The 27,805-nt window shown below is 45.0% G+C and overlaps 1 protein-coding gene across 4 annotated transcripts in view; it reads right to left on the reverse strand.

Annotated features, from left to right (window-relative positions):
• Positions 1–23,038: 23,038 nt before the first annotated feature.
• Positions 23,039–27,805, reverse strand: part of tpm2 (tropomyosin 2 (beta)) — a 33,385-nt gene continuing 28,618 nt past the window's right edge. For all 4 annotated transcript variants that reach the window (XM_052116294.1, XM_052116295.1, XM_052116299.1 and 1 more), the window contains one exon: positions 23,039–24,458. In XM_052116294.1, the coding sequence (XP_051972254.1) occupies positions 24,376–24,458 (83 nt within the window). In that variant the 3' untranslated portion in view covers positions 23,039–24,375. The remainder of the gene's footprint in view (positions 24,459–27,805) is intronic.

The raw sequence follows: 27,805 nt of genomic DNA on the forward strand, positions 1-27,805 counted from the left end.
TCAGGCGATTTAGCAAAAACCCATTAAAAAAACCCATAGACTTTAGGGCGAGGGAACCGGAAGTGCTAAAATGCTAACTCTCTTCCGCGTTTTGGCCTACAAAGTGACGTCATAACTTCGGCACTCTATTAGCCAGAAAACCGTATAAGTGGCATGATAAGGTATGCATAGTGGAGACTTATATAATGAAGGATGCTCACCTGGCCTTTCCCATTATAGCTGGCTTAGACTTCCTAAGAGGCTGAAGCCATAGTGGATGTAGGACAAGGGAGATATGGCCTGAAAATGGGCAAAGGATATATTTATCATCCCTTCCTAACCACCCTTATCAATCCTGGGCTGTCTACGAATCTGGTGGGTGAAAGAGTATGCACTACTACTGCTGTGAGTCTCTATTACGCCTTCCCTCCAACCTGGAAACCTCCACTCGATTCCCTGCACCCAGAAGTTGCTCCCAGCTGGGACTCCGACAATCAGGAGGAATTACGGAAGCTGATGGATACTTGGCCTCATACCATCTCCAAGGTCCTGGGCAAAACATCTGTGGAACAGCACAAAATCATCCTATCTGAGGAAATGCCCATTAAATCCCGAGCTATAGGGTCTCACCTTTCAAGAAAAAGATTATTGATGAACAAGTAGAACGAATGCTAAGAGATCACATCATCGAGCCTTCTTTCTCTCCTTTGTCATCACCTGTAGTCCTTGTCCCCAAACCTGATGGTACCTACAGGTTCTGCGTGGAATTTAGGAGGCTGAATAGTAAGACCATACCTGACACTTATCCAATGCCAATCATTCATGACATCTTGGAATCCATGGAAGGCGTCTCCTGGTTCAGTACACTGGAAGTACATTGTAAAAGAAGTAAAGATAAAACAGCGTTCATCACCTCCCAGGGACTTTTCCAATTCCGGTCCATGCCATATGGGCTCAGGAATGCCACCGCCACCTTCCAGAGGCTGATGGAGAAGGTCCTAGCAGAATTGAGAGGGAAGTTTTTGTTTACATTGATGACATTATAATCTATTCACGGTCTTTAAACGAACATGTACAACATCTGAACACCATTCTGCAAAGACTAAACCAAGCATCGCTTACCCTGAACATGAAGAAATGTCACTTCTTTAAAAAACAGTTAAAGTTCCTTGGCCACATCGTCTCAGTGAAAGGAGTGGAGGTCGATCCTGAAAAGACCAGAGCGGTTGCTGACTATCCTCCTCCCAAAGACCTTAAAGCCCTCCAACGCTTCTTGGGATTAGTCGGGTGGTACCACAAGTTCATTCCCCATTTTTCCGACATCACAGCTCTGTTAAATAACATGAAAAAGAAAGGAGTAAAGTGGGATTGGACTCCTGAGTGCCAAACCAGCCTTGAGAACATCAAACAAATATTACAAGACCCACCTGTATTGATGCAGCCTGACCTCAATCAACCTTTCCAGGTACATACAGATGCCAGTGATGTGCACTTAGGAGCCATTATCTCCCAGCAAACTCCTGAGGGGGAACGGGTAATAGCTTATGCATCACGAACATTGCGTGGACCTGAGGTGAACTATTCAACGGCTGAAAAAGAGTGTCTGGCGGTGGTCTGGGCGGTGGAAAAATGGAGACATTACCTTGAAGGAAGACAGTTTGACATTTACAGCGATCACGCTGCCTTAACTTGGGCCTTCAATAGCCCTAAAACCTCCTCTAGGCTGACCCGGTGGACTCTTAGGCTGCAGCAATTCATCTTCCAAGTACATCACAGGAGAGGATGTCTGAACCTGGGACCAGATGCCTTGTCACGAGCCTGTGAATCTAAGGAAAGAGAAAGTGTGCACTGTATGGCCATAACAACTTCGAAATGTGCATCAGACATACCTCACACATTAGCGGAAATCTCCCAAGCACAAAGTAGTGACAATACCGTTTCTCTCCTACAATTGGCCCAAAAAAACAGAAAGGTACAGGATCAACAGAGTACCATCGAAGTCCACCAGGGGGTGTTATATCGCCAGGTACCTGTAAAGAATAACGGAGATAAATTCCAATTGGTTGTTCCTCAGGCATTAATACCTGGATTTTTACATTACTTTCATGATAACCCACTGGGAGGTCATCTGGGACGACTAAAAACACTGCTGAGGCTCTTGGAGGTGGCGTGGTGGCCCACTGTCCGTAAAGACGTCTGGCAATACGTCAAAGGATGCGATACCTGTCAAAAATATAAACACGACAATACAAAACCCAGCGGCTTCCTACAGCATACGCAAGTGACAGAACCAGGTCACACTTTGGGGATGGATTTTATGGGACCTTTTCCTCTCAGTAAGAAACAGAACACTTACCTTCTGATGATAGTTGACTATTACACCCAATGGATAGAGATGTTCCCCCTTAGAGATAGTAAAACACACAAGATCGGAAGAAATCTTCACCCGATGGGGGGTCCCTAAATACATCATATCTGACCAGGGAGCACAATTCACTTCCAACATACTGTCAGAGCTATGCAAGTCCTGTGGAAGCATCCAAAAACTCACTACCAGTTACCACCCTCAAACAAACCTGACAGAAAGAATAAACAGGACAGTGAAAACTATGATTGCGTCATATGTGGGACAATATTATCAAACATGGGACCAGTAGTTACCTGAGCTAAGGTTTGCTATCAACACGGCACACCAAGAAACCACAGGTAGAGCTCCGCCTGAATTAATGCTGGGCAGATAGCTTCACGGTCCACTAGAGAGGTTAATACTCAAACCCCCCACTCCTGACCAAACCTCGTATAATCTAGTTGAAAGACTAGATTGGCAGAGGAGGTGAAGCTCCGAGTAGGGATGCAACAAGCCAGACAAGCTAGGTATTATAATGCCCGACGGAAAGATGCGCAGTTTCAGCCGGGTGATTTAGTCTGGATTAAAACTCACCCTCTCTCGTCTTCCTCGAATAAATACTCTGCTAAGCTAGCGCCCGAGTGGGAGGGACCAGCTGAAATAATAAAAAAAATGGGGCCAATAAATTACACAGTTCGTTGAGGTGACCCATATAAAACAAATATTTTAAATGTGGTTAACCTGAAACGCTGGTACGGACGATCTCCTCCAATGCCGATGGCTGGGGGGGGGATCTATGTAGCGTGGCCACATAAGGGGAAGTTTTTAAATAAGGTTAATGACAAAAAACTAATTATGTTTAGTCATTATATGCAATTAGTTTTATTGCTTTCCCCTGTATGCTGTATTTGCCTTAGCTGTTGTGGATTTGACCCCGATTTCTGTTCACGCGATAACTTCTCGTGACTTCGCGTCACGTGATGACCTGTCATGTAAACAGGAAGAGACTTTGAGTTTCCATATAAGGAACCGGTATGCCGGTCTTCGAGGGCGCGTACTCTCATTCACAAACTTTCATATTCATTGATGGATTATTGCTGACTGACTTGGAAGCGCAGGGTCGCCGTTCCTCAGAGGAGTATTTTTCGTTTGGCTCGCAGCCTGGATTACTTTTATCGGAGGACTAAAGCCAGTTATCTTCATTTGATCTTGCTCACGGACTACACAGTTACCGGTGAGGCTGATCTGATCTCTGCCATTAACTCTGTGCATGCTGGATGATACTTTTACACACACACACATACACATCACTTACATGCGATTGCCTTGTAATATTGTAAATGTTCTTTGGTTTTGTAAATACACTTGGGTTGATTGTTTATTCATCAGTATTGAGTACTACTTTTTTATACTCCGTAGTTTAAATAGAAACGGAACTTTTGTTCCCATTATTTTGTTAATACTCAACTTTTTAATATTGTGGAGTGTTACAAGGTTATATAATGGAAAACCACATTTTTGTTGATTTCTTTTAAATAAAACATTTTGATTATGCTATGAAAACATTATTTTTATCTTTGAATGTTAGAACTAAAAACATTCTCATCCAAAAAGACTATAGTTTGCCAGCTAACCACCTCCTAAATAACTACTACAATGTTGTATGAGGGTAATTAGGAGGGCTGACTAACTAAAGAATCGTAACTTTAACACTATAGCTGGGTCTGAAATAACACAATACATTGTGCACTTGCACTATACTCTACACTATGCCATCTAGTGTATGAAATTTCAAAGTGTAGTATTGTTTCAAATGGAACAATAATTTTTTTTTTTATTACTATACCAAAGCAATTTTCAGCTGAAGGAAGTGGCATTTCAAACCCAGATGATGTGTTGCCGTCAAAGGCTTGTTAACTTTTTGTTTCCTTTGCTGGTTCTAGATACATACTATGTCCCTGGTTCCCAGGGCCACACCAAAAAGACTAAAGGAGGCAGAGAGGTAAGTACAACAAGCAAAATTTGAATGTTTTTCAGAAATGTATTTTCCTGAAAGTGTTCCACGATTCGCCTATTTTCAATTTCCAGTCTCCAGTGTTTTCTCTCACGTCTGCATATATTTTTATTTATTTATTTATTTATTTATGCATTTGGCAGACGCTTTTATCCAAAGCGACTTACAGTGCAATTATTACAGGGACAATCCCCCCGGAACAACCTGGAGTTAAGTGCCTTGCTCAAGGGCACAATGGTGGTGGCAGTGGGGTTCGAACCAGGGACCCTCTGATTAACAGCCCTGTGCTTTAGCCACTACGCCACCACCACTCCACACATATTTTTAGGGGGTTTAATTTGTAAAACTTTTTTTTTTAAAACAGAGCTCGAGATGACCGTATTTTCATAGTGCCCCACATGAGTGTGTAGACAACATGAAGTGATGGTCCTAGGTTAGTTATGTCAATATCATTAACTACTTTGAGTTGTTGACAGCCAACAAGTGGACAAGTTGAAAAGCCTGAAATTAAGTTTTACTCCAAATACCACTTAAATGGATCATTTATTTTGGTAGTTTTTACATAATGTCTCGAGACCAGAAACAGAAAACAAGCTATTAGAATCATCAAGCCACTGCCCAGTGGTTGCTCAGGAAAACTGGATAATCCTAAATAATAATACATTTTAAAACTGTCCAGAACAAAACAGTAAAACAACACCAATCACGTTCATAAAATGTACAAAATTGTCCAACTATAGAAGTCCGACACTCAAAAATAAAAAAAACTCCAGTTCAGGACTTTCAAGAATCCATGCACAAAGTCCGCTCCCATGATTCCATGTTACCACTTAGAACAGCCGCTTGGTACCCAACAGGATTCCGGAAGGTGCTGAAACCAAACAATGGTAATTCCCAAGGATTGAATATGCCCAAGGATTTCAACACTTACACCTGTGAAATTCAAACTTTCCTTATCGTAATAAGCGCTCTTCGAAGTATGTCCAATGTCAATCATCTATCATCACTCTCAGCAGCATGATTGAACTCCACAACTTGGAACAGCCACGTGGTACATCACCAAGCAACGGGAATGCAGAAGGCACAGAAACCAAACAATTGGAATCACCACAAGGATCAAATATGCCTGGGGACCTCAACCATTAAACCTGTGAATTCAAACTTTCCTCTACTTATTCTAGTAAGTGCTCTTCAAAGAATTCTCAATATCACATCTCTCTCACCAGTGTGATTTCCAGTCCAAGGTAATTGACCTTGGACTGGAAAATCTTGCATGTAAGAGGCTGCAGTTTCAATCCATGTCTTAACAGCTGCTCAAACACCTGTTTCAGGTGTTGCAAATGACTTTCAAAATCTGGAGAGAAAACTATCACATAATCAAGGTGAGGATGGTGTCATTGACTAGGCCCCCCAAGCACCTTTGCATCAACCTCTGGAAGGTTGCTGTGTTGTTAATTCCAAAGAGCAACATCCGGAACTCAAAAAGGCCAGGATGGGTAGTGTAGGCAGTCTTCTGTCTATCCCTAGGATTGACCTCTACTTGCCAGTAACCACTGGCCATGTACAATGTTGAGAACCACTGAGACTGCTTTAGGCAGCATCCTTATGAGCCAGTGAATTGAGTTTACGATATTCTACACAGACCCTTCATGAATTATCTTTCTTCCTCACCAACACGATGGGAGCTGCCCATGGACTGGAATCTTCCCTCACCACACACCGCACTATCCAGCAAAACCTTACTCAAGCACCGATGTAGTAGATCCATCTTCCTCTTCTCATCTGAATACAACCCCTCACCTCTAAAAACATGGACAGTGTGTTCACCCTCAGGTGGCAGCTGTACCGTTTGCACCTCCACTGTGCCAGAGTTGTCTGCTCGCAATACTGGCTCCCTTTCTACATGAACATCAGCTATATATGTCTGGAAAACGGAAGCAAGAGAACATCTTGGAGGTACCACAACAAGGTAAGTATCCACATGCCCATTTCACTGGGACTTACTCTGTTACCATGTGCTACACGTACCACTATCTCTGTTGCACACCATCTCCGTGTTTACATTTGCGACTCCCGCTGCACGCATTTACATGCGCTTGCTTCCGTGAATGCTGAAGGGGAGAATAGCATGACGGATGCCACGACTGGGTCCCCCATGTCCTTGACACCTTGTGCACGGAACTCACGCTTACTTCCGCATTAAACATCCGGGCATTTGCACATGATGAAATCATACAAATGTATATGAACAAAATCATACGAAATAGTCAACTCATAAAATGTGTATGAATTGTTGTAAGATCGGGTTGAAAAATGGAGTATACAGTTCCATGCTTTCAGGGCTACCAGCACCGTCATCACCGTGCCAATGCAGTGACATGGTCAGAGATGTAGTGTATATAATGAACGTAGTCTGGACCACAATACAATTATAAAAAAAAAAATGTATTACTTATTTTAAAACACAATTAACAGTCGTATTTTATCTAATCAACACAATGATGATTCATCGACATTATAGACATTACAGTTTTATCTTCTGTTAAATGCCTGATCTTCTGTAAAGCTGCTTTGAAATGATGTGTGTTGTGAAAGGTGCTATACAAATAAAATTGAATTGACTTGACCAGAGATAGCGAGTTAAAGCAGATAATTGAGCTGTGAAAGAACATGAGGCAACAGCGTCCAAGCATTGGGCATCTCAGAACAAAAGCACAGCTGAATCAGATGAGCTATGTTTGTGATGTTTGTGGTCAGGTAAACATGTGGTGCCTTGTTTTGTTAGAGAAACCAAAGAGAAAATAAATAATAGAGTGATAAACATAATATAAATTTGTTATTAAAGAGGTGACCACGAATAGCTGGATTAATGTTGTAAATTGTTTAAGGGGGGTGGGGATTTGTCAGTGTAAGTGGAGCCCCAAAGAGCTCAGAACACTGAATAAACTCCACAAATGATGTTTCTGGCTGTTCCCACCATCCTTTGCAGGTATTTGCGGTTGTGGTATGGCAATAGCACCGCCCACAAACGCAAAGACCTACAAAGGGTGGTGCGAACTGCCAGACACATAATCGGAGGTGAGCTTCCCTCCCTCCAGGATATCTATAACAGGCAGTGTGTGAAAAAAGCTTGGAGTATCATCAGAGACTCCAGCCACCCGAGCCATGGGCTGCTCTCACTGCTACCATCAGGCAGGCGGTTCGCAACATCAGGACCCGCACCAGCCGACTACATGACAGCTATTTCCCCCCAGCAATCAGACTTTTGAACACTTGATCTCTCATGATCAACAATCAGCTCCGCACTTTATTAATCTTATTATCTCACACTGGACTGTCAAATATTTTCTCCCCAATTCAACTACTGTATATATATTTGTATATACCCTTACCCTTATTTTTTATTTTTATTGTATGTGTATTCTATATTGTGTGTAATGTTTACTGTATATTGTGTCGTGTAAATAGTGTTGTGTAAATATGTTGTTTATTGTAATTGGTACTGCTGTTATTCGGAACTACTTTTCGAAATGGATGATCCCCATGGAGGGAGAACCTGAATTTGTAAAGTTGGGACGGTTGTTTTATTCTCAACGATATGAAAAGTGTTGCCACTCCCATTTATTGCACAGTTTCCCCCGAAATCATAATGCATGACCGTAAATATGCAGGCAAACGCGGTTGCCTACTATATCAGTCGAGCCAATAGCGTGGCAAGATACTGACATAGGATTATTATTAACCAATCAGATGTAGTTTATTTAGAACAGCTGTTACACGGATGATTAAGCTGTCAGACACGAGCAGCATCTGCGGCCGCAGCACAGTGACTATCGCCAAGGACATTGTTTTTGTGATTGTAAGTATTCATTTAATTAGAATACGATATCTATAAAAAAAAAATGTTTTGTACACTGTGTTGTTCAAACGTATGTAAGCGTCTCGTTAGTGTCGTTTTAAGTAGGGTAGTTTCAGCTGGCTAACTAGCAGTAGATAGCATGTCTAACGTTAGGTCACAGCTCTGAACCAAAACTACGACATTACTATTAGATTAATGCATCCTTCATTTTAATTCTAAAATCTAAACCAAGTTAATCTCATATATATAAATAAAATATATATATTATATTTATTTATTTATATATTCATTTTAATTCCAAAATCTAAACCAAGCTAATCTCAAATATAATAGATATACTGTATATTATATTTGAGATTACCTTGGTTTAGATTTTGGAATTAAAATGAATGTAAGCATCTCGTTAGTGTCGTTTTAAGTAGGGTAGTTTCAGCTGGCTAACTAGCAGTAGCTAGCATCATGCGATTACATATTTGATTTGGTGTAAAGTTTAAATACTTCATTCTAATGGTATCATTCTTTTGTGTGGTCAGGTACCGGGTATAATCTCGATAGCAGGTGAAGTGATACCGTGCTTCACTAGCCACCAAGTCCCTGTCTTGGATATGGAGAAGGAGAGACTCATCTGTGGCAGCGGGGGCGTGGTCAAGCGCCCGTCCGGGAGAGAGAAGCGGTAAGGGCGCTCACACCTGGGCCAAATTATGACTAACACCTGTCTCTAATTGCAGTAGAGTGAGGAGAGCGGTGAAAAGCCAGCGGCCGCAGAGCAGAGGGACTCGTCCAGAACAAGCCAACCCACTGCGCTTATGTTATTGTGTGTTGCTTTTGTTATACTTATTTTTGAGACAGACATTAAAACCCTTACCTTTTTCCCTGGAACCTTCGTTTCCTGTCCTCCTTCCCGTGAGGGTTCTACACTGGTGCCGAAACCCAGGACATTAAAAAAAAAAAAAAACCATAATAATGGAACAGAGTCGCCCCATAGAGTCCTCCCAGCTGGCTGAAGTCCTCCAGTCCCTCGCGACACTCCACCAGAGCCACCAACAATCCCTGCTTGAGCTCCGGCAAGACCAGGATCGTCGTTTTTTTGAAATCATGCGGGCCCAAGCAGAGGACCGGCTCGCCATCCGGAGCCTCCTCAGCCAGGAGGCCGCTCCAGCCGCAGCCGCGACCCCGGACACCCACGCCACATTGCCCCCACCCGCGTTACAGAAGATGGGGCCGGCGGACGACCCAGAGGCCTTCATCGACCTCTTCGAGAGGACGGCGGAGATTTGGGGGTGGCCCCAAGACCAGTGGGCAGCCCGATTAGTCCCTCTCCTGTCCGGGGAAGCACAACTCGCGGCCCAACAACTGCCGGCAACAAGCCTCCTGGCTTACAATGATCTGCGAAGAGCCATCCTGCAACGGGTTGGTCGGTCCCCAGAGGAAAGTCGCCAACTCTTCCGGGCCTTGAAACTGGAGAAATCCGACCGCCCGTTCGCGTTCGCCCAACGGCTCCGTGATGCGTGTCGGAGGTGGCTGCTTGCGCGGGACCGCGGCGTCGAGGAGCTCGTCGACCAGGTGGTACTGGAGCAGTTTGTCCAGCGTTTGCCCCGGAAGACGGCCGAGTGGGTCCAGTGCCACCGCCCGGCGTCGCTGGAGGAAGCCGTCCGGCTCGCGGAGGACCACATGGCGGCGATTCCGAGGGCGGATGAGCCCTCTCTGTCTGTCTCCCCTTTCCCTGTGTCTTCCCCTGTTTTTTTTCCCTCCCCTCTTCCCTCTCGCTCTGCTCTCTCCCCAGGGTCCGTTCCTGCCCCCCGCAGGCGTGGAGCGTTCGCGCGCCCAGCTCCCCGGTCTTGGGAACGCCCACCAAGCCCTTCTCCATCCTTCAGCCGCTCTCCTCCTCAGGTGGGGGCGCCCGCCAGCACGGGTGCGGCCGCAGCGTCTGGGCCGGTCTGCTGGAGGTGCGGAGACCCGGACCACTTCCGGGATCAGTGCCCGCTGATGGAAATAGGGGCGGTGGTACGGGTCTCCGATGCTCCACAGGCTGCCCCCGATCGGGCTGGAGCGTACCGGATTCCGGTAAGAATCCAGGGGGGTACATACCAAGCTTTGTTGGATACCGGCTGTAACCAGACCACCATCCACCAACGCTTGGTTCAACCCGGGGCTTTGGGCTCAGCTAAACTGGTGAGGGTAAGGTGTGTACACGGGGATATTCACAAATATCCCGTGGTGACTCTGGCGATCAAATTCAGGGGAGAAAAACATAGTGTAGAGGCAGCGGTTAGTCCCCGCCTCACCCATCCGCTAATTTTGGGTACGGATTGGCCGAATTTTAGAAAGCTATTGGAGGGAGTTTGTGCGGATGGGTCCTGCGCGAGAGTGAAGGGGTGTGTGATGTGCGATGCTTTGGCGGGGGAGGCGGAGCCAGGGCCGTCCTCGACTGCTCCGAGTGACGTGGGAAGGGGCGAGGTGGACGCTCCTCCTCTCCGGGAATTCCCGGAGGGGGACTTCCCCTTGGAGCAGTCGCGGGATGATACCCTTAAGCACGCCTTTGACCAAGTGAGAGTAATCGATGGTCAACAACTCCGGCCGGGTGTCGCCGTCTCATATCCGTATTTTTCGCTTATTAAAGATCGCTTATACAGGGTGACGCAGGACGCCCAAACAAAGGAGGAAGTAACACAATTATTGATTCCACGGAGCCGTCGGGAAATGGTTTTCCAGGCGGCTCACTATAATCCTATGGCCGGTCACCTAGGGGAACGAAAAACACTTCTCCGTCTAATAGCCCGCTTCTATTGGCCGGGCATTGGCGGTGACGTCCGCAGGTGGTGTGCGGCGTGCCGCGAATGTCAGCTGGTAAACCCACCGGCCACCCCAAAAGCGCCTTTGCGCCCTCTACCATTAATCGAGGTCCCCTTCGAAAGAATTGGGATGGACCTCGTCGGGCCATTAGAACGGTCAGCACGCGGACATCGCTTCGTGTTAGTCCTAGTGGATTACGCGACGCGATATCCGGAAGCAGTGCCTCTGAGCAACATCTCCGCACGTAGTGTTGCAGGGGCACTCTTCAAGATAATCTCCCGGGTGGGGATTCCGAAAGAAATCCTCACCGATCAAGGCACAACTTTTATGTCACGGACACTTCGCGAACTTTACGAGCTCTTGGGCATTAAATCGATTCGCACTAGCGTTTACCATCCTCAGACAGATGGCCTAGTGGAACGGTTTAATAAAACGCTCAAAAACATGATTCGTAAATTCGTGCACGATGACGCTAGAAATTGGGATAAGTGGCTAGACCCCCTGTTATTTGCGGTACGAGAGGTCCCGCAAGCCTCCACCGGGTTCTCCCCGTTTGAGCTGCTGTACGGGCGACGCCCCCGCGGTGTCCTCGATGTCATCCGTGAAAATTGGGAGGAGGGACCTTCTAATGCCAAAAATGAAATTCAATACGTTCTTGATCTTCGAGCAAAGCTCCACACACTGGGGCGATTAACACAAGAGCATTTGCTCCAAGCTCAAGAACGCCAACGCCGGCTGTATGACAGGGGTGCTCAGCTACGGGAATTTGCACCGGGAGATAAAGTGCTTGTATTACTCCCAACATCGAGCTCAAAATTACTCGCCAAGTGGCAAGGACCGTTTGAGGTCACACGACGAGTAGGGGATCTCGATTATGAAGTCAAACGTACCGATAGAGGGGGCGCGCGTCAAATATATCACCTCAACCTCCTGAAATTGTGGAGGGAGGAGACGGCCTCTGTGACGTTGGCCACGGTAGTTCCGGAGAGGGCGGAGCTCGGACCGGAGGTAAACAAAAACTACAATCTTAACACTCCGGTCACTTGTGGGGACCAGCTCTCACCGCGGCAGCTCACAGAGGTTTCCGAGTTACAAAAAGAGTTTGCGGACGTGTTTTCCCCTCTCCCGGGCCGTACGAACCTCATACAGCACCACATCGAGACCGAGCCGGGCGCGGTGGTGCGTTGCCGCCCCTATCGCTTACCCGAACATAAAAAGAAAGTCGTTCGGGAAGAATTAGATGCAATGCTCGATATGGGCGTAATAGAGGAATCCCACAGTGATTGGTCCAGCCCGGTTGTTCTTGTTCCCAAGAGTGATGGGTCGGTTCGGTTCTGTGTGGATTACAGGAAAGTCAACGCGGTGTCTAAATTTGACGCGTACCCAATGCCCCGTGTTGATGAACTGCTCGATCGGTTAGGTACTGCTCGATTTTACTCGACCCTGGATTTAACAAAGGGCTATTGGCAGATCCCCTTGACACCAATGTCCCGCGAGAAAACAGCCTTCACCACGCCGTTTGGATTACACCAATTTGTGACGCTTCCTTTCGGTTTGTTCGGGGCCCCAGCCACGTTCCAGCGACTCATGGATCGGATCCTCAGACCGCATACCGCGTACGCCGCTGCCTATTTGGATGACATTATCATCTATAGCAATGATTGGCAGCGGCACATGCATCATCTGAGGGCCGTCCTGAGATCGCTGCGACGGGCGGGGCTCACGGCAAACCCTAAGAAGTGTGCGGTTGGGCGTGTGGAGGTACGGTATCTGGGGTTCCACTTGGGTCATGGCCAGGTGCGTCCCCAAATTGAAAAGACTGCGGCGATTGCGACTTGCCCTAGACCTAAGACCAAAAAGGGGGTGAGACAGTTCCTGGGGCTGGCTGGCTATTACAGAAGATTTGTGCCTAATTATTCGGACGTCACCAGCCCGCTGACTGATCTCACTAAAAAGGGGGCTCCAGATCCGGTCCAATGGTCGGAGCAGTGTCAACAGGCGTTTACGCAGATTAAAGCTGCACTTTGTGGGGGGCCGCTTTTACATGCACCTGATTTTTCTCTCCCTTTTATTTTGCAGACGGACGCTTCAGACAGAGGGCTGGGGGCCGTACTCTCGCAGCTGGTGGAGGGGAGGAGCGCCCGGTGCTGTACATTAGTCGGAAGCTCTCCTTAAGGGAGACTAAGTACAGCACCGTGGAAAAGGAGTGTTTGGCCATCAAGTGGGCGGTCCTCACCCTCCGTTACTACCTGCTGGGGCGGGCCTTCACCCTCTGTTCGGATCATGCCCCACTCCAGTGGCTCCACCGCATGAAGGATACTAACGCCCGGATCACCCGTTGGTATCTCGCTCTCCAGCCTTTTAAATTCAAGGTGATCCACAGACCGGGGGTGCAGATGGCTGCCGCCGACTTCCTCTCCAGAAATGGGGGGGGGGGAGTGGTAGGCAGGCCGGATGACGCCCCGGCCTGAGTCGGGCGGTGGGGGTATGTGGCAGCGGGGGCGTGGTCAAGCGCCCGTCCGGGAGAGAGAAGCGGTAAGGGCGCTCACACCTGGGCCAAATTATGACTAACACCTGTCTCTAATTGCAGTAGAGTGAGGAGAGCGGTGAAAAGCCAGCGGCCGCAGAGCAGAGGGACTCGTCCAGAACAAGCCAACCCACTGCGCTTATGTTATTGTGTGTTGCTTTTGTTATACTTATTTTTGAGACAGACATTAAAACCCTTACCTTTTTCCCTGGAACCTTCGTTTCCTGTCCTCCTTCCCGTGAGGGTTCTACATCATCCCTTCTCCCTTCAGCGGCGAGAAGCAATTTCCCGGCATGGAGTGTTTCACACTGTGTTAGTTTTTCTTTTACCCTTTTCCTGCTGTGTGACTGAACCTTGTACTTCTCATGTTTGCAAATAATGCATTGTACTGGAAGCAGGTGTGGGGCCTGCTTGGACGTGTAGAGATCACGGGCATTAGACCTCAGAGCCCGTGTTTTTACTGGAGTTTTTACTGGAGTTGCCTCACCATCCTCTGCCTCTACCACTAATAAAAGTGCAAAACAATAGATTGAGGTTCTGCACCCTTCCCCACATCACTGATTAAAGAGAAATGGTTTGTAACTTTCAGCAGGGGAAAACTCATGCTCCATATATTGGTTTCACCTGTTCCCTTAACATGGTTAATAAACCAGTTTCACAGTGTTCAGGTGTCTGGCCTTGTTGATGTTAATAATGCCATAATTGGAAGGGTACATTTTTGCAGGATGTTTTTATTATATTACTGTTAATACACTGTATATAACTATATTATTTGTACTATTATACAGTTACTGCTACTACACTGCACATAACGACTCGGTTACTAACGTAACCTCGGTTCCCTGAGAGGAGGGAACGAGTATTGCGTAAGTAGCTTACGCTATGGGAAAACTCCGTTTCTCGAGAAATATTGAAGTCTTTATGTAAAACGCATTGCAGCTGCACAGCAGACAGTAATGAGCGAGGCAGCTCGGTCATTGGCTGTGCTGCGGCAACTGCTCGAACCAATGACGGGGCGACTCTGAACGCGCGACCAATGGGCGCGCGCCTCGCGTTCGCGCGCTCAGAGCCCGCAGAAATTAGCATAGCCAGGCTATATAATGGGCACCCCGTCATACGAGTTCCTTTAGGTTCAATCGACTGAAGCGAACTGACCAAGAACAAGCACGGCAGCTTACGCAATACTCGTTCCCTCCTCTCAGGTAACCGAGGTTACGTTAGTAACCGAGTCGTTCCCTATCGAGAGGTCTCTCCTATTGCGTAAGTAGCTTACGCTATGGGAACACCATGTAAAACGCCGTGCGTGCTGACTTCGCTCTATAAAGCCAGAGGCAGATGCCTGAGCCTTAAAGCAAAGTGATTATTCCACGAGCCGGCCAACGGCGAGCTACATAATGGGATAGTATAGAGCGCCCTTCCAAGGTGGTCCATGGTGGGGCGCTCATAGTACAAACACAAGCACATATCTTATGTACTGAGTTTTCTATGTGCTGATATGCATAAAAAATCCTTTAAGTCAGTCAGAGACGGACCTTGTAAGGGAGGAGATAATGCTCAGCATATACATACTCCAGTCCATTCTACAGTCAGGCTGATAGAATGTTGGAATGCATTTTTTTTATGTACTGGCATGCATAAAAAATCCTCTGAGTCGGTCAGAGACGAACCTTATAAGGGAGGAGATAATGCTCAGCATATACATACTCCAGTCCATTCTACAGTCAGGCTGATAGAATGTTGGAATGCATTTTTCAATGTACTGATATGCATAAAAAATCCTCTGAGTCGGTCAGAGACGGACCTTATAAGGGAGGAGATAATGCTCAGCATATACATACTCCAGTCCATTCTACAGTCAGGCTGATAGAATGTTGGAATGCAATGAGGGGACCTGTATGTTATAAAACCTGATAAATGTCGAAGGCGAGGCCCAGCCCGCTGCCGCACAAATATCTTAAATGGGTATCCCACTCGACCAAGCCCACGAGGAGGCCATGCTCCTCGTAGAGTGAGCTCTGACGCCTAAGGGGCATTGAAGGCCCTTGGCTTCATAAGCTAGCGCTATAGCATCCACTATCCAGCGCGATATTCTTTGCTTTGAGACTGCGAGACCTTTAATGCAGTCGCCAAAGCATACGAATAATTGTTCCGTCTGTCTGAACAGGGCAGAACATTCCAAATATACTCTGAGCGCCCTGACGGGGCAGAGTAAATTAGCGTCGCTTTCGTCTGCTGGGGACGATAGCGCTGCCAGAGATATCACCTGTGCTCTGAAGGGTGTGGAGAGCACTTTAGGAATATACCCGTGCTTTGGCCTAAGGACAACTCTGCAGTCGTTAGGTCCAAATTCCAGGCAAGCAGAGCTTGATGACAGCGCATGCAGGTCGCCCACTCTCTTGACTGAAGCGAGCGCCAGCAAGAGCGCAGTTTTGCTGTTTAAGGTGCACTGTTCGGAGAGGTTCTAACGGGGCACTCTTGAGTGCGTCCAGGACTGTGGCCAGGTCCCAGATCGGCACCGAGGGGGGGCGAGGAGGGTTCATCCTCCTAGCGCCTCTTAGGAAACGAATGATTAGATCGTTTTTCCCTAATGAATGTCCTTTATCAGGATTGTGCGACGCCGCTATGGCAGCCACATAGACTTTGAGCATGGAGGGTGTGCGACCCGCCTCCAGCAGCTCTTGCAAAAAGGCGAGTACACTTGGTATCTCACACGATTTGGGGTTCAAGCTCTTGGTATCACACCAGTCACTGAACACTTTCCACTTTTGGGCATATAAGCGCCTCGTAGAGGGTGCTCGCGCCTCAGTGATGGTTCTCAAAACTCCACTGGGGAGGTTCTCGGGAACCCGTTGAGGGGCCATGCATGGAGGGCCCTCCATAGAGTGCAGGGAGCTCAACCTAAGTCCACCCTGGCGATTTATATACGAAACTACTGTCATGTTGTCCGTTCGGACCAGGACATGTTCGTTTTTCAGGTACGGAAGCAGGGCTCTGAGAGCCAAGGCGACCGCCTTCATTTCCAGACAGTTTATATGTAGGCGCTTTTCCGGGTTTGACCAAAAGCCGGAGACAGGCCTGCCCTCGTAAAGGGCCCCCCATCCTATTTTGGAGGCATCTGTCGTGATAATTTTTCTCCGCGTGTTCACGCCCAGACTCACGCCGGTTTGATACCAGTTGATGGCTTTCCAGGGCGTCAGGGCTTTTATACAGCCGTGATTCGCTCTGATCAAAAAGTGGCCCGAGCGCCACGCGTGAGTGGGGACACGGCTCTTGAGCCAGCGCTGGAGAGGACGCATGTGCAACAATCCTAGCTGGAGTACAGCTGATGCCGAGGCCATGATACCGAGCATTCTTTGAAATCGTTTGACGGGGCGCGCGCGCCCTTTCTGAATGATGTTGCAAGGCGTCGAATAGAGAGCGCGTGCTCTGATGAGAGGCGCGCTGTCATCTGAACTGAGTCTAGCACTATTCCCAGAAGAGATATTCTGGCTGGGGGATAGCATGCTCTTTGCAAAATTGATTCTCAGACCCAGGCATTCTAGATGGCTGATAATCCAAGATCTGTGCGTCGTTAACTGACCCTCTGATTGTGCTATGATTAGCCAATCGTCGAGGTAATTCAGTATTCGCACTCCCCGCTGTCTCAGGGGGGAAAGTGCCGCGTCCATACATTTCGTGAATGTACGGGGGGCCAATGATAGGCCGAATGGTAGTACTGTGTACTGGTATGACTGTCCCTCGAAAGCGAATCTCAGAAAAGGCCTGTGATGAGGCGCTATCGGAATGTGAAAGTAAGCGTCTTTCAAATCCACTGATAGAAACCAACCCCGGGGCGAACTTGCGCGAGGATATGTTTGGTTGTTAACATTCTGAACGAGCGAATCATAAAAGCTTTGTTCAGATGTCTGAGATCTAGGATGGGGCGGAGGCCACCGTCCTTTTTCGGGACGAGAAAATAGCGGCTGTAAAAACCCGCCTCGCTCATAGAGGGAGGAACAGTTTCTATAGCGCCCTTCTCTATCAGTTCGAGCACCTCGGTGCGTAGAACATGTGACACATCTTTCCTCACTTTCGTCTCGACCACCGCTGAAAAGCGGGGTGGTCTGCGAGCGAATTGAAGTGAGTAACCGTGTTTTATTATGTTCAAAACCCATTTTGGCATGTCGGGGATTTTTTCCCAGGCTTTTGCTCGCACAGATATGGGCTGAATGTTGGCTGGGGGCGTGTCGCAGTGACGTATGGGCCCCACCGGCAAATTGCCTTGTGCTAACACTGAGTTTACAGCTCCCAGAGGCGCAGGTGCGCGCTGAGCAGCCGTGTTGAGTGCCGAGTGCAGGGGTGCGTGTGAGCTTACAGGCACGCACGCTATCTCCGTAATGCTCGCATCGTGAGCTGGAGAAATGTTTGAAACTGTATAGACAGTGTTTACAGGTGGGGGTGCATACATTGTAATAGGCACGCGCGCCACTTTCATAAAGCTTCCCGCTCTTAGCGGGGAGTTTCTTGGCTCGCGCGTCGCATCTGTGATGCTTGCGGCATGAGACAGAGAACTGTTTGAAACTGTATGTGCAGCGCTTATGGGTGGGGGTGCATCTACTGTAGTAGGCACGCGCGCCACTTTCATAAAGCCTCCCGCTCGCGGCGGAGTGTTTTTGGCCATGCATACAGTGTTTGTAACTGTGGGAATGCGCACTTTAGTGTGGACACGTGACCCCTTAGTAACACAGGCAGAAAATGTGCTAACACTGAGCTTACAGCTCTCAGAGGCGCGGGCGCGCGCTGAGCAGCTGTGTTGAGTGCCGAGTGCAGGGGTGCGTGTGAGATTACAGGCACGCGCGCTATCTCCGTAATGCTCGCAGCCGGAGAAATGTTTGAAACTGTATAGACAGTGTTTACAGGTGGGGGTGCATACATTGTAATAGGCACGCGCGCCACTTTCATAAAGCTTCCCGCTCTTAGCGGGGAGTTTCTTGGCTCGCGACATGAGCCAGAGAATTGTTTGAAACTGTATGGGCAGCGCTTATGGGTGGGGGTGCATATACTGTAGTAGGCACGCGCGCCACTTACATAAAGCCTCCCGCTCGTGGCGGGGTGTTTTTGGTCATGCATACAGTGTTTGTAACTGTGGGAGTGCGCACTTTAATGTGGACACGTGACCCCTTAGTGACACAGGCAGAAAATGTGCTAACACTGAGCTTACAGCTCTCAGAGGCGCGGGCGCGCGCTGAGCAGCTTTGTTGAGTGCAGGGGTGCGTGTGAGATTACAGGCACGCGCGCTATCTCCGTAATGCTCGCAGCAAGAGCCGGAGAAATGTTTGAAACGACAGTGTTTATGGGTGGGGGTGCATACATTGTAATAGGTACGCGCGCCACTTCCATAAAGCTTCCCGCTCTTAGCGGGGAGTTTCTTGGCTCGCGCGTCGCATCTGTGATGCTCGCGGCGTGAGCCAGAGATCTGTTTGGAACTGTATGGGCAGCGCTTACGGGTGGGGGTGCATACATTGTAATAGGCACGCGCGCCACTTTCATAAAGCCTCCCGCTAGCGGCGGGGTTTTTGGCCATGCATACAGTGTTTGTGTGTAGGGGTGCGTGCAGGACAGCAGGCACGCGTGCTACATTTATAGTATTTCCCGCTTTTACTGGGGAAGTGTTTATAACTGTGGGAACAGTGCTTGTGTGTAGTGGTGCATACATGACAATAGGCACACGATCTACATTTATGGGGCGTCCAGCTCGAGCTGGGAAAGTATTCGGCACTGTTTGGACAGTATTGATATGTGGGAGTGCGCACTTTAGTGTGGACACGTGACCCCTTAGTGACACAGGCAGAAAATGACTCTTGTGATTTCTGTGTGTTGCCGTTAAAACGGCATTTGATTGCAGGTGAGCGAGTTCTGTGACTGGCCCATTGACTGCTGTACAGACATTTCCAGCCGCCTGTAAGGGGACTGGGTAATGTTTTACACGTTTTGCTCGCTGCAGTGAAGCGTTCAGCGAACTCTCTTACCGTGCTGGTGCCCGTGCTCGTGTCCGCTAATGTCAACGGCGCGGGGTCGAAGGCCGAGCCCGGCCAGTCGTCGGATGCAGCGCCAATTGGAAAGGCTGTCATCCTTTTCACCGTCGTCCCCTGGCGCGCCGAACGAGATGATACCCACCGCTCTGTTGGAGGGGTGCTGGTCCGTCTGCGTGAATTGGACTGGCGGCGGGGAGTTCTTGGGTGTTGGTGAAGCACGCGGGGACTGGCCCGGCATGACGTCACTGAAGTCCGCGTGTTCTGGCGGCCTCCGTGAGCGGTGCTTTTTTCTTGCGCGGCTCGAACAGAGGGGACGGTAGCACGGTGGTAGCAGGCTCGTTCGCGGCTCGTTGAGGCCCAGGGAGTCACATTCGGGGCATCCGCCTCGAGTGAAAGCAGCTCCTGCGTGGTCAGGTCCCAGGCAGCGAGTGCAGATAATGTGATGGTCCCTGTCAGGAAGAAGGCCTCTGCACGAGGCGCAGGTCGAAGGCATTTGGAACAACGCCTCGAATTTGCTCTTTTACTAAATACAAAAAGTGTCGCAAAGGCGAACACTTGCAAAGTAGCTTAGTAAAAAGGATATAGTGATGCGCGTCGGATGGCGTAGCAGAAGGCTTCGAAGGCGGCTGAAGGCGCCGGCGTCCTCTTAGCAGTCCTGCTGTAGGCTTATCAACGGCAGGCGAAAGACTCCAACAATCCGGAGGATCCAGCGAAGAGGAGGTCTTCGCTGAAGGAGATTAAATCTAAAGGAACTCGTATGACGGGGTGCCCATTATATAGCCTGGCTATGCTAATTTCGGCGCGCTCTGAACGCGAGGCGCGCGCCCATTGGTCGCGCGTTCAGAGTCGCCCCGTCATTGGTTCGAGCAGTTGCCGCAGCACAGCCAATGACCGAGCTGCCTCACTCATTACTGTCTGCTGTGCAGCTGCAATGCGTTTTACATAAAGACTTCAATATTTCTCTAGAAACTGAGTTTTCCCACAGCGTAAGCTACTTACGCAATAGGAGAGACCTCTCGATAGGGAACTGTATGTGTTTGTTCATACTGCATATCCATTTCTATTATGATCTATTATGCACATTTATGTCATTTATATTACTGTAAAACATACTACTTAAATGTATACTGTCTACACTGTACCGAATGTCTTAAACTGCACCATCTATCTATACAATATAATGCTGCACTGTATGTCTTTTACTGCACCTCCTGTCTATACAATATAATACCAACCTTCATTTGCAGTTTCTTCAACTAATACTGCCTTCTCTCTTCTCCTTTGTGCTCGTTCTATCTTCATGATATTTGTGAAATGGCTGTAGCACTCCCTGTGGTAGCCAATGTTAGCTGGTTTGACTAACTGGTTTGTAGGTTCCTGGCTTTGTAACTTGTATGCCTGTACTGCCTCTTCTGCTATAAGACTTTCTCTGCATTCAAGGTCTTTCCACAGAAACACCGATTTAATAAATTTCTCCCAACTTATGTCTGTGAAGGGAATGGTGGGTCCATTTCCCTCATATGCATGCAGCACTTCATGTTTTTGCCATTTCTTCCACAGTAAAAATGTGCGGGAAAAAGAGTATTGTGTGGCTCGTTTTTATCATAGACATAATAAATGCATAGACGCCCAATTGCCCGCTGGAGCGTACGTCAAAGGTGCCGCCACATTGAGGAGGGCAACTTTCCCATAACTTTCATACCCGAATTGAGAAAAATGTGTTTCGTGTGCTGCTCGGGGCTGTACAAATCGCCACACAATTGAAAACAGGTCTCGAGGAACCTTTCACAAGCAAGAAATGTAGTTTTAATAGTTTTTCAGTCGACAATGTAGTTGTCTAAAGCTCAAATCTATGGTTTATTCATATAGATAGAGCCTATTTAAAATTTTGATCTGACGTTTTCGGAGTGAGAGATCCAGGCGCTCAACGCTCATGTACCCCACCTGGAACAGACTTACCTCGGCTAGTGCTTCTGACGTTTGCCGCTGGCTCTGATGTCTAGTGGTTAAACATGAGATATAATTCGTCTTGTGTAATATCTAACGGGCTATCTTTGGTCTCATTAATCTATAATTTGTTCCTTGGCAAATCGTTTTGGCTGAGGGCAAAGTTAAGTTTCATAACTTTATATTTAGGCTATTTTAACGTTGTATCCTGCTGTAGATGTCTATGGTTTTTATGATGTTGTGTTTCCAAGCAATACCATGGATCAAATGTGTGAAATCAGAACGGTATATTTATTAAAGATTATAACGAAATGACAGGACATCGTATGACAAAAGATGGTTACATAAAATAAAAACAGTGAAAATGCATAACGTTACCTCTACATTCACATTTTGTGTCAAACTGAATATGTAGCATAAGTGGGCAAAATGAGTTAACAAGTTCAATCTTTCCTGGGCTAAAATCACTTCTCGAAAAGATGTGCACAGACAGCAACTTCATATCAGCGCGCCAGTGTGTTGACAAACGCGTCACCAACACCGACACTTTCCCACGCACGCTATTGGATGAAGGCAACAAATACGTCATGCATGTCGGACCCCACACGTAGCCGCCTACTCTATTCGCCGGGAAAATAACCTGGAGAAAGTTACCGATATTATAGTAATGTGCAAAGTATGTGAGTGGCAACAATTTTTATTTGCTTTGTTGAGAAGTGTAGTGGTTATATATAAAAAAAACTGGGTTATACAGCCCCACAGATCGTCTGAAACACGAAATCTCCCCTCGGGAAGAACTGATGGAAATGCCGAAACTATTTCCACAGCAAACAACGACTTAGACAACCGCGTTTTTAGTCATATCCAAATCAAAATGAACTTAAAATTACTTGAAATCTAAAATGGTGAAGGTTCAGATCCGTGCCATCACAAACTCTGTGTTGTTAACCAAAGAGTAGATGACGGATGATCCAAAAATATTACTATAAAAATAAGAGGTGACCAGATGAAATGTACATGAAATATGCTTGTTGTCTTGTTTTTGATGCAATGAAAAACAGTGCATACACTTGGAGTTTTTTATTTGAATGTTGTTAATAAATAGTGTTATCAACTTACAAAAATAAGTTATATATATATATATATATATTCATTTTTGGGGGCATATATGTACATAGCCTATACAAATTTGATAATAATTTACTGATTTTAAGGAAAATCCTTTTTTGTATTTTGTTTTGTTGAATTTATAAGCAAAATGTGACTTTTTATATAATATATTTTTTTTATATCATACATTTTGATAAATCAGATTTTAGATTTGTATGGGTTTAATCTGAAAGCTTTGCAAAATGTCAACTGGAACTGAGATAGGAATTAAAAATAAATAAATGCTGAGATGGCACTCTGCCTCCTCATTTCAAAAGTCCACCATATGCCACAAATGTCATCTGTAAGATAATATATAGCACTGAGAATTGACACTGATGAATGAGTTTAATTATGTGGAGAAAAATGGCATTTGAATCCAGTAAAAAAAATAATCGAAAAGGCACAATTCTGTTTTCAATATTTTATTAATTTGAAACAAAAAGAGCTTACACAACTGCATAGGATACATGAATGGCTCATGCTTTAAAAAGTGTCAGGAATTAGTATAAAAAAAAAAAAAAGTGCAAGAATAATTAGAAAGCATGTTGTTTTATTAATTGTATCCCTATATGTCTAATTAAACCTTGGAGTAAATCAAATGAAGTGAATACTTTTAAACAATGTAAGAACAAGTCATACTGAAACATAGATTTTAAATTTCAGTAGTGATGTGAGACATACATTAGTTAAAATCACAATGCTGTGCATTTGGGTAAAAATAGCAATAAACAAATCAAAGACAAGTCAAAATATATTGCAGAAAATTTACAGTAAATTGTTGGAATGGTTAAAAATCTGAATATACTAAATATGGTATACAGAGCAATACAGCATTTTTTTCAATTATGGTCAAAAAGCTACTAGGTAACTTATATTGTACATTTAAATTCAAATGAATCCATAATGAAAGTCTAATTTGGTTTAGTTTATACAAACATTACAAATACACATAAATGATTGGTTTGGTTGAATGTACTTCTGCCTCATTAACCGTACGTAGGCACATATTTATGTTTTCACGCAGAAATCATGAATCATCAATAAGTTTGCACTTAAAATTATTCTTAATTTACATAAAGATTAGAACCAGCTGAAACCACATACACACAAAAACACCACAGACTCTTAAGCAATTATAACGTGAAATGTTTTACGTTTGAATGTTTTGCTTTATATCTATGTGTATATATATTATTGTAAGAAAATGCATAACTGAGTGACCCAACAATAAGTTTGACCTATTTTCGACTGGTTTATGAATGACACAGCTTTAATCAAACATCTTGTGGCGCATGCTCTTAGAAGAGTGCATCTTTAAAGATATGTATATTCAGAGAGCAACACGTCGCTGTACAGGAGAGGTTGTGCGGAAAGCCCTTATATGGAGATCGTTGGGCGTGTTTTATGCTAATTACTAACTTTGGCAATGCGCTCCATTTAGAATATTACAGATTCTTCAACATACTGTAAGAACAAAGAAAAAATGTCTGTGCCTATTTGCTGAAAGTTTGCACGAAACATTTTTTCTGTGCATATAAACATATAACTTGTCCGCATTTATTAGTGAATCAGCCTCATTGTTTGCAAATGACTTAGTTTGTGACATTAAGACATTAATTTATCAAAGTGAATTATTAAGAACTTCATCCTGTGTGTGCCCACAGCTAGAGAACAGGTGCATTCGGTCCTGTTGGAAAGCTCAGTGTGGTGTAAGACTCTTGTTTGTGTTGCACAAATCCACCTTTATAAATTGTTGAGTTCCAGAAGAGTTTGGTCAAGCACTTGGTGCATGTTTAGATTCTCCTCTTTGGCCTGGGCTAGTTTCTCTGGTGGTGTGAGAACAAAAAAGACAATGTGAGACAGCTTTAACACAAAATATAAAAATCAGGTTCATGGAAAATTTGACATATCAGATAAAATGAACAGACAATAAAATCATAACAGAAAATAAGAGTGAAAGGAATGACAAAAATGTTGTAGATTACCCTGTAAAAAAAAAATATCATATAACACAAAGAATATTATTAAATTTGGGCTTTTCACTGTATCTTAAGAATAAGAATATCTGACTTCTGACTGTGTTAGAAAAACTAACTTCATTAGGTGACCATAGGTGCAGTGTTTACAAATGAGACAAACCTAAAGAGAGGGGAGGGGTGCTTCTTTTTGACATCATGCTTAGGCAAGACTGGGCATTGAGAGTTCTCTCGGAGCAGGAAAAGAGATACCCTTGTTTTGGGAAATGTCAAGTCAGGGGTTTACATTACACTGGATATAATGGCGCAGTCACAGTGGATATCAGATGCTACTCAACACTTTGATACTGCAAAAAGATGTTAAAAGGACTATTTAAATATACTGTATATATAATATTTTAGTAATCACACACACACACACACACACACACACACACACACACACAAAAGTGAGCACACCACTCACATATTTGTAAATATTTGATTATATCTTTTCATGTGACAACACTGAAGAAATGACACTTTGCTGCAATGTAAAGTAGTGAGTGTACAGCTTGTATAACAGTGTAAATTTGCTGTCCCCTCAAAATAACTCAACACACAGCCATTAATGTCTAAACCGCTGGCAACAAAAGTGAGTACTCCCTAAGTGAAAATGTCCAAAGTTTTTTGCCCCCCCAGGGGTGTACCCCATCCCTTAGAAAAGTCATAGCACAGGTGTTGTAAATAGGCCGGTCGATTTGAAACTATGGGGGATGAGATAGGTGCCGAAAAAGTGTACGTATGTGAGATTATAATAGCGTTGCTTTGCAAGCACCATTAATAATTGTAATAAGTATGTAAGATTATAATAGTGATGCTTTGCAAGCACCACTAATAAAAGTAATAAGCATGTAAGATTATAATAGTAATTCTTTGCTTCACAAGCACCACTAATAATAATAATAATAATAATAATAATAATAATAAGTATGTGAGATTATAATAGTGATGCTTCGCAAGCACCACTAATAAGTATGTTACTAAGTACTAATAGTAATAAGTACTAATAATGATACTTGAAGACTGATTGCTCACCCAAGTAAAACAAGCCAACTCTCATGTCTCTAGGACATTCTGATCCTGAGATACAATCTAAGCGATTTTTAATGGAAGTCAATGGGGTTTGGTAGCTAGGGTGCTCTTAATGGTTGCTAGGGCATGGCTAAGCGGTTTCTCAATGATACTTGAAGACTGATTGCTCACCCAAGTAAAACAAGCCATGTCATGTCTCTAGGACATTCTGATCCAAAGACATCACATTCATTTTTAATGGAAGTCAAAAGAGCTGGTTGCTAGGGTGCTCTAAATGGTTGCTAACCAGTAACCAGAGTGATTCTTATTGGCTGCTTATTAACCAGACTCAAAAAGAGCCAATCCCCAAGTGTTTACGACATTCTGTTCTGAAGATATCCTTCTGAGCCATTTTGAATGGAAGTCTATGGGGGTGGTTGCTAGGGTGTGGCTACACCATTTCCAAGATGATGCTTAAGCTCTCTCTTGTTTGGAAGGCTGCATGCTAGCTAGGACGTGTCCTTTGAAGGCTGCAGTATACAGAGTGTCCTGCCAACAGTATGTTTATGGGGCATTTTTGAGCCGGTTTAACCCCCCAGGTGTACATCTTACCGAGTTAAGTGTCAAAAAAGTGTACGGAAGAATAACAATAAGTATGTGAGATTAGACTGATTAGCAAACACCACTAATAATAATAATAATAATAATAATAATTATAATTATTATTATTATTATTTTCTTATATAATTTATATAAGAAATTATAATTATATATAATTTAAAAATAATTCTAGTAAAACACATCCAAAGCAACCTTGAATATAAAGTATATGTCCTAGTCTGAGTCGCAAGATCATTTAGGTTTTAAGTATTAGGAGCATTATACTATTGCTTGACATAGGCATCTCACATGGGTTTGCTTTGTAGTCAAAGAAAATCATATTCCTACACTGTAAACAATTTACTGTAGAATTTTCAGGAATTACCTGGCAAAAAAGTTGTCAGTAAAAGTACTGTAAAAATTGTAATTGCTTTAAAACGAATTACATGCCCACAACACATATTATTGTGAAACACATGGACTAGTTACAACACATCCTAGCTGTAAATTCACTTACAGTTGACATGTAAATTTGCTGTTAATTACTGTAATAATACTTTGACCCATAATGCATTGTGAACTACAGTTGCAACTTGTAATGTTAAAACTGTAAATTACCATAAAAAACAAGCAACTTCCTATTTGTCAATGCAGAGATTTCGCCTGTCAAAATTCACCAAACTTGAACGAGAGAAATCAGCGTTCTGATTCTTCTGCAATGGAAGTCCATCGCGCAGAATCTCATTAAGTTGATTATATTTCACCCGAGAAACTTCCCCATGCAAAGGCATGTGTGACTGCTCCTTTACAAGAACAAAGCTCTTGTTTGGGGTTTGAAAATAGCCAACTGTGTACAGTACAAGGCTTTTTAGGGTGGATTACGTTCCTTAGATTTGCCATCAAAGCAGCATTGCTTGTCTACAAGCACCCTTTGTTTTTTTGATCAATTCACAAAAAAAAAAAAAAAATAATCTATACATCTCTCATGCAGTCACACTGAAATAATTCACATAGAACAGTTACTGTTTAAAACTTTTCATAATGAGACAGCTGGACTTCAGCTTACTAACGTACAACAAAAACCTTTATTATGAAGCACACAAATGTTTGCTTTAAATGCCTTATAAATAGTCTTTCCAGTGCAGTTTGCATTACAGACTTATATAAGGTGTTCATATGGTTTTGTTCTTCCATCAAGCTAGCACATCAACAGAAAACCATTTTTTTAGGGCCATTCAAATCTCCCTGTAGTTTGTGCCATCTGGAATATTTGTACATGTTAAAAAGCTAATGCATTTATGTGAAGCAGTCAATAAAAGCAGATGTGATCCAAGCATTGCCATAAGCTATTGAATACGTTTTTCTTCTGATCTTGTGGAGACCTTGGCAGCATCAGTGAGTCAAACAGAGTGGCCAAACAGATGGAAGAAAAGGAGACATGGAGAGAGGCTTAATGGAAGAAAAAAAGGCACTGGAATTTTGGAATCTGTGATGCAGAAGTGGAATAAATTCTAGCAGCAATAAGAATGCTTTTTAAACCTGCA

The sequence above is a fragment of the Xyrauchen texanus genome, chromosome 43 (genome assembly GCF_025860055.1).
Source record: "Xyrauchen texanus isolate HMW12.3.18 chromosome 43, RBS_HiC_50CHRs, whole genome shotgun sequence".
Lineage (NCBI taxonomy): Eukaryota > Metazoa > Chordata > Actinopteri > Cypriniformes > Catostomidae > Xyrauchen > Xyrauchen texanus.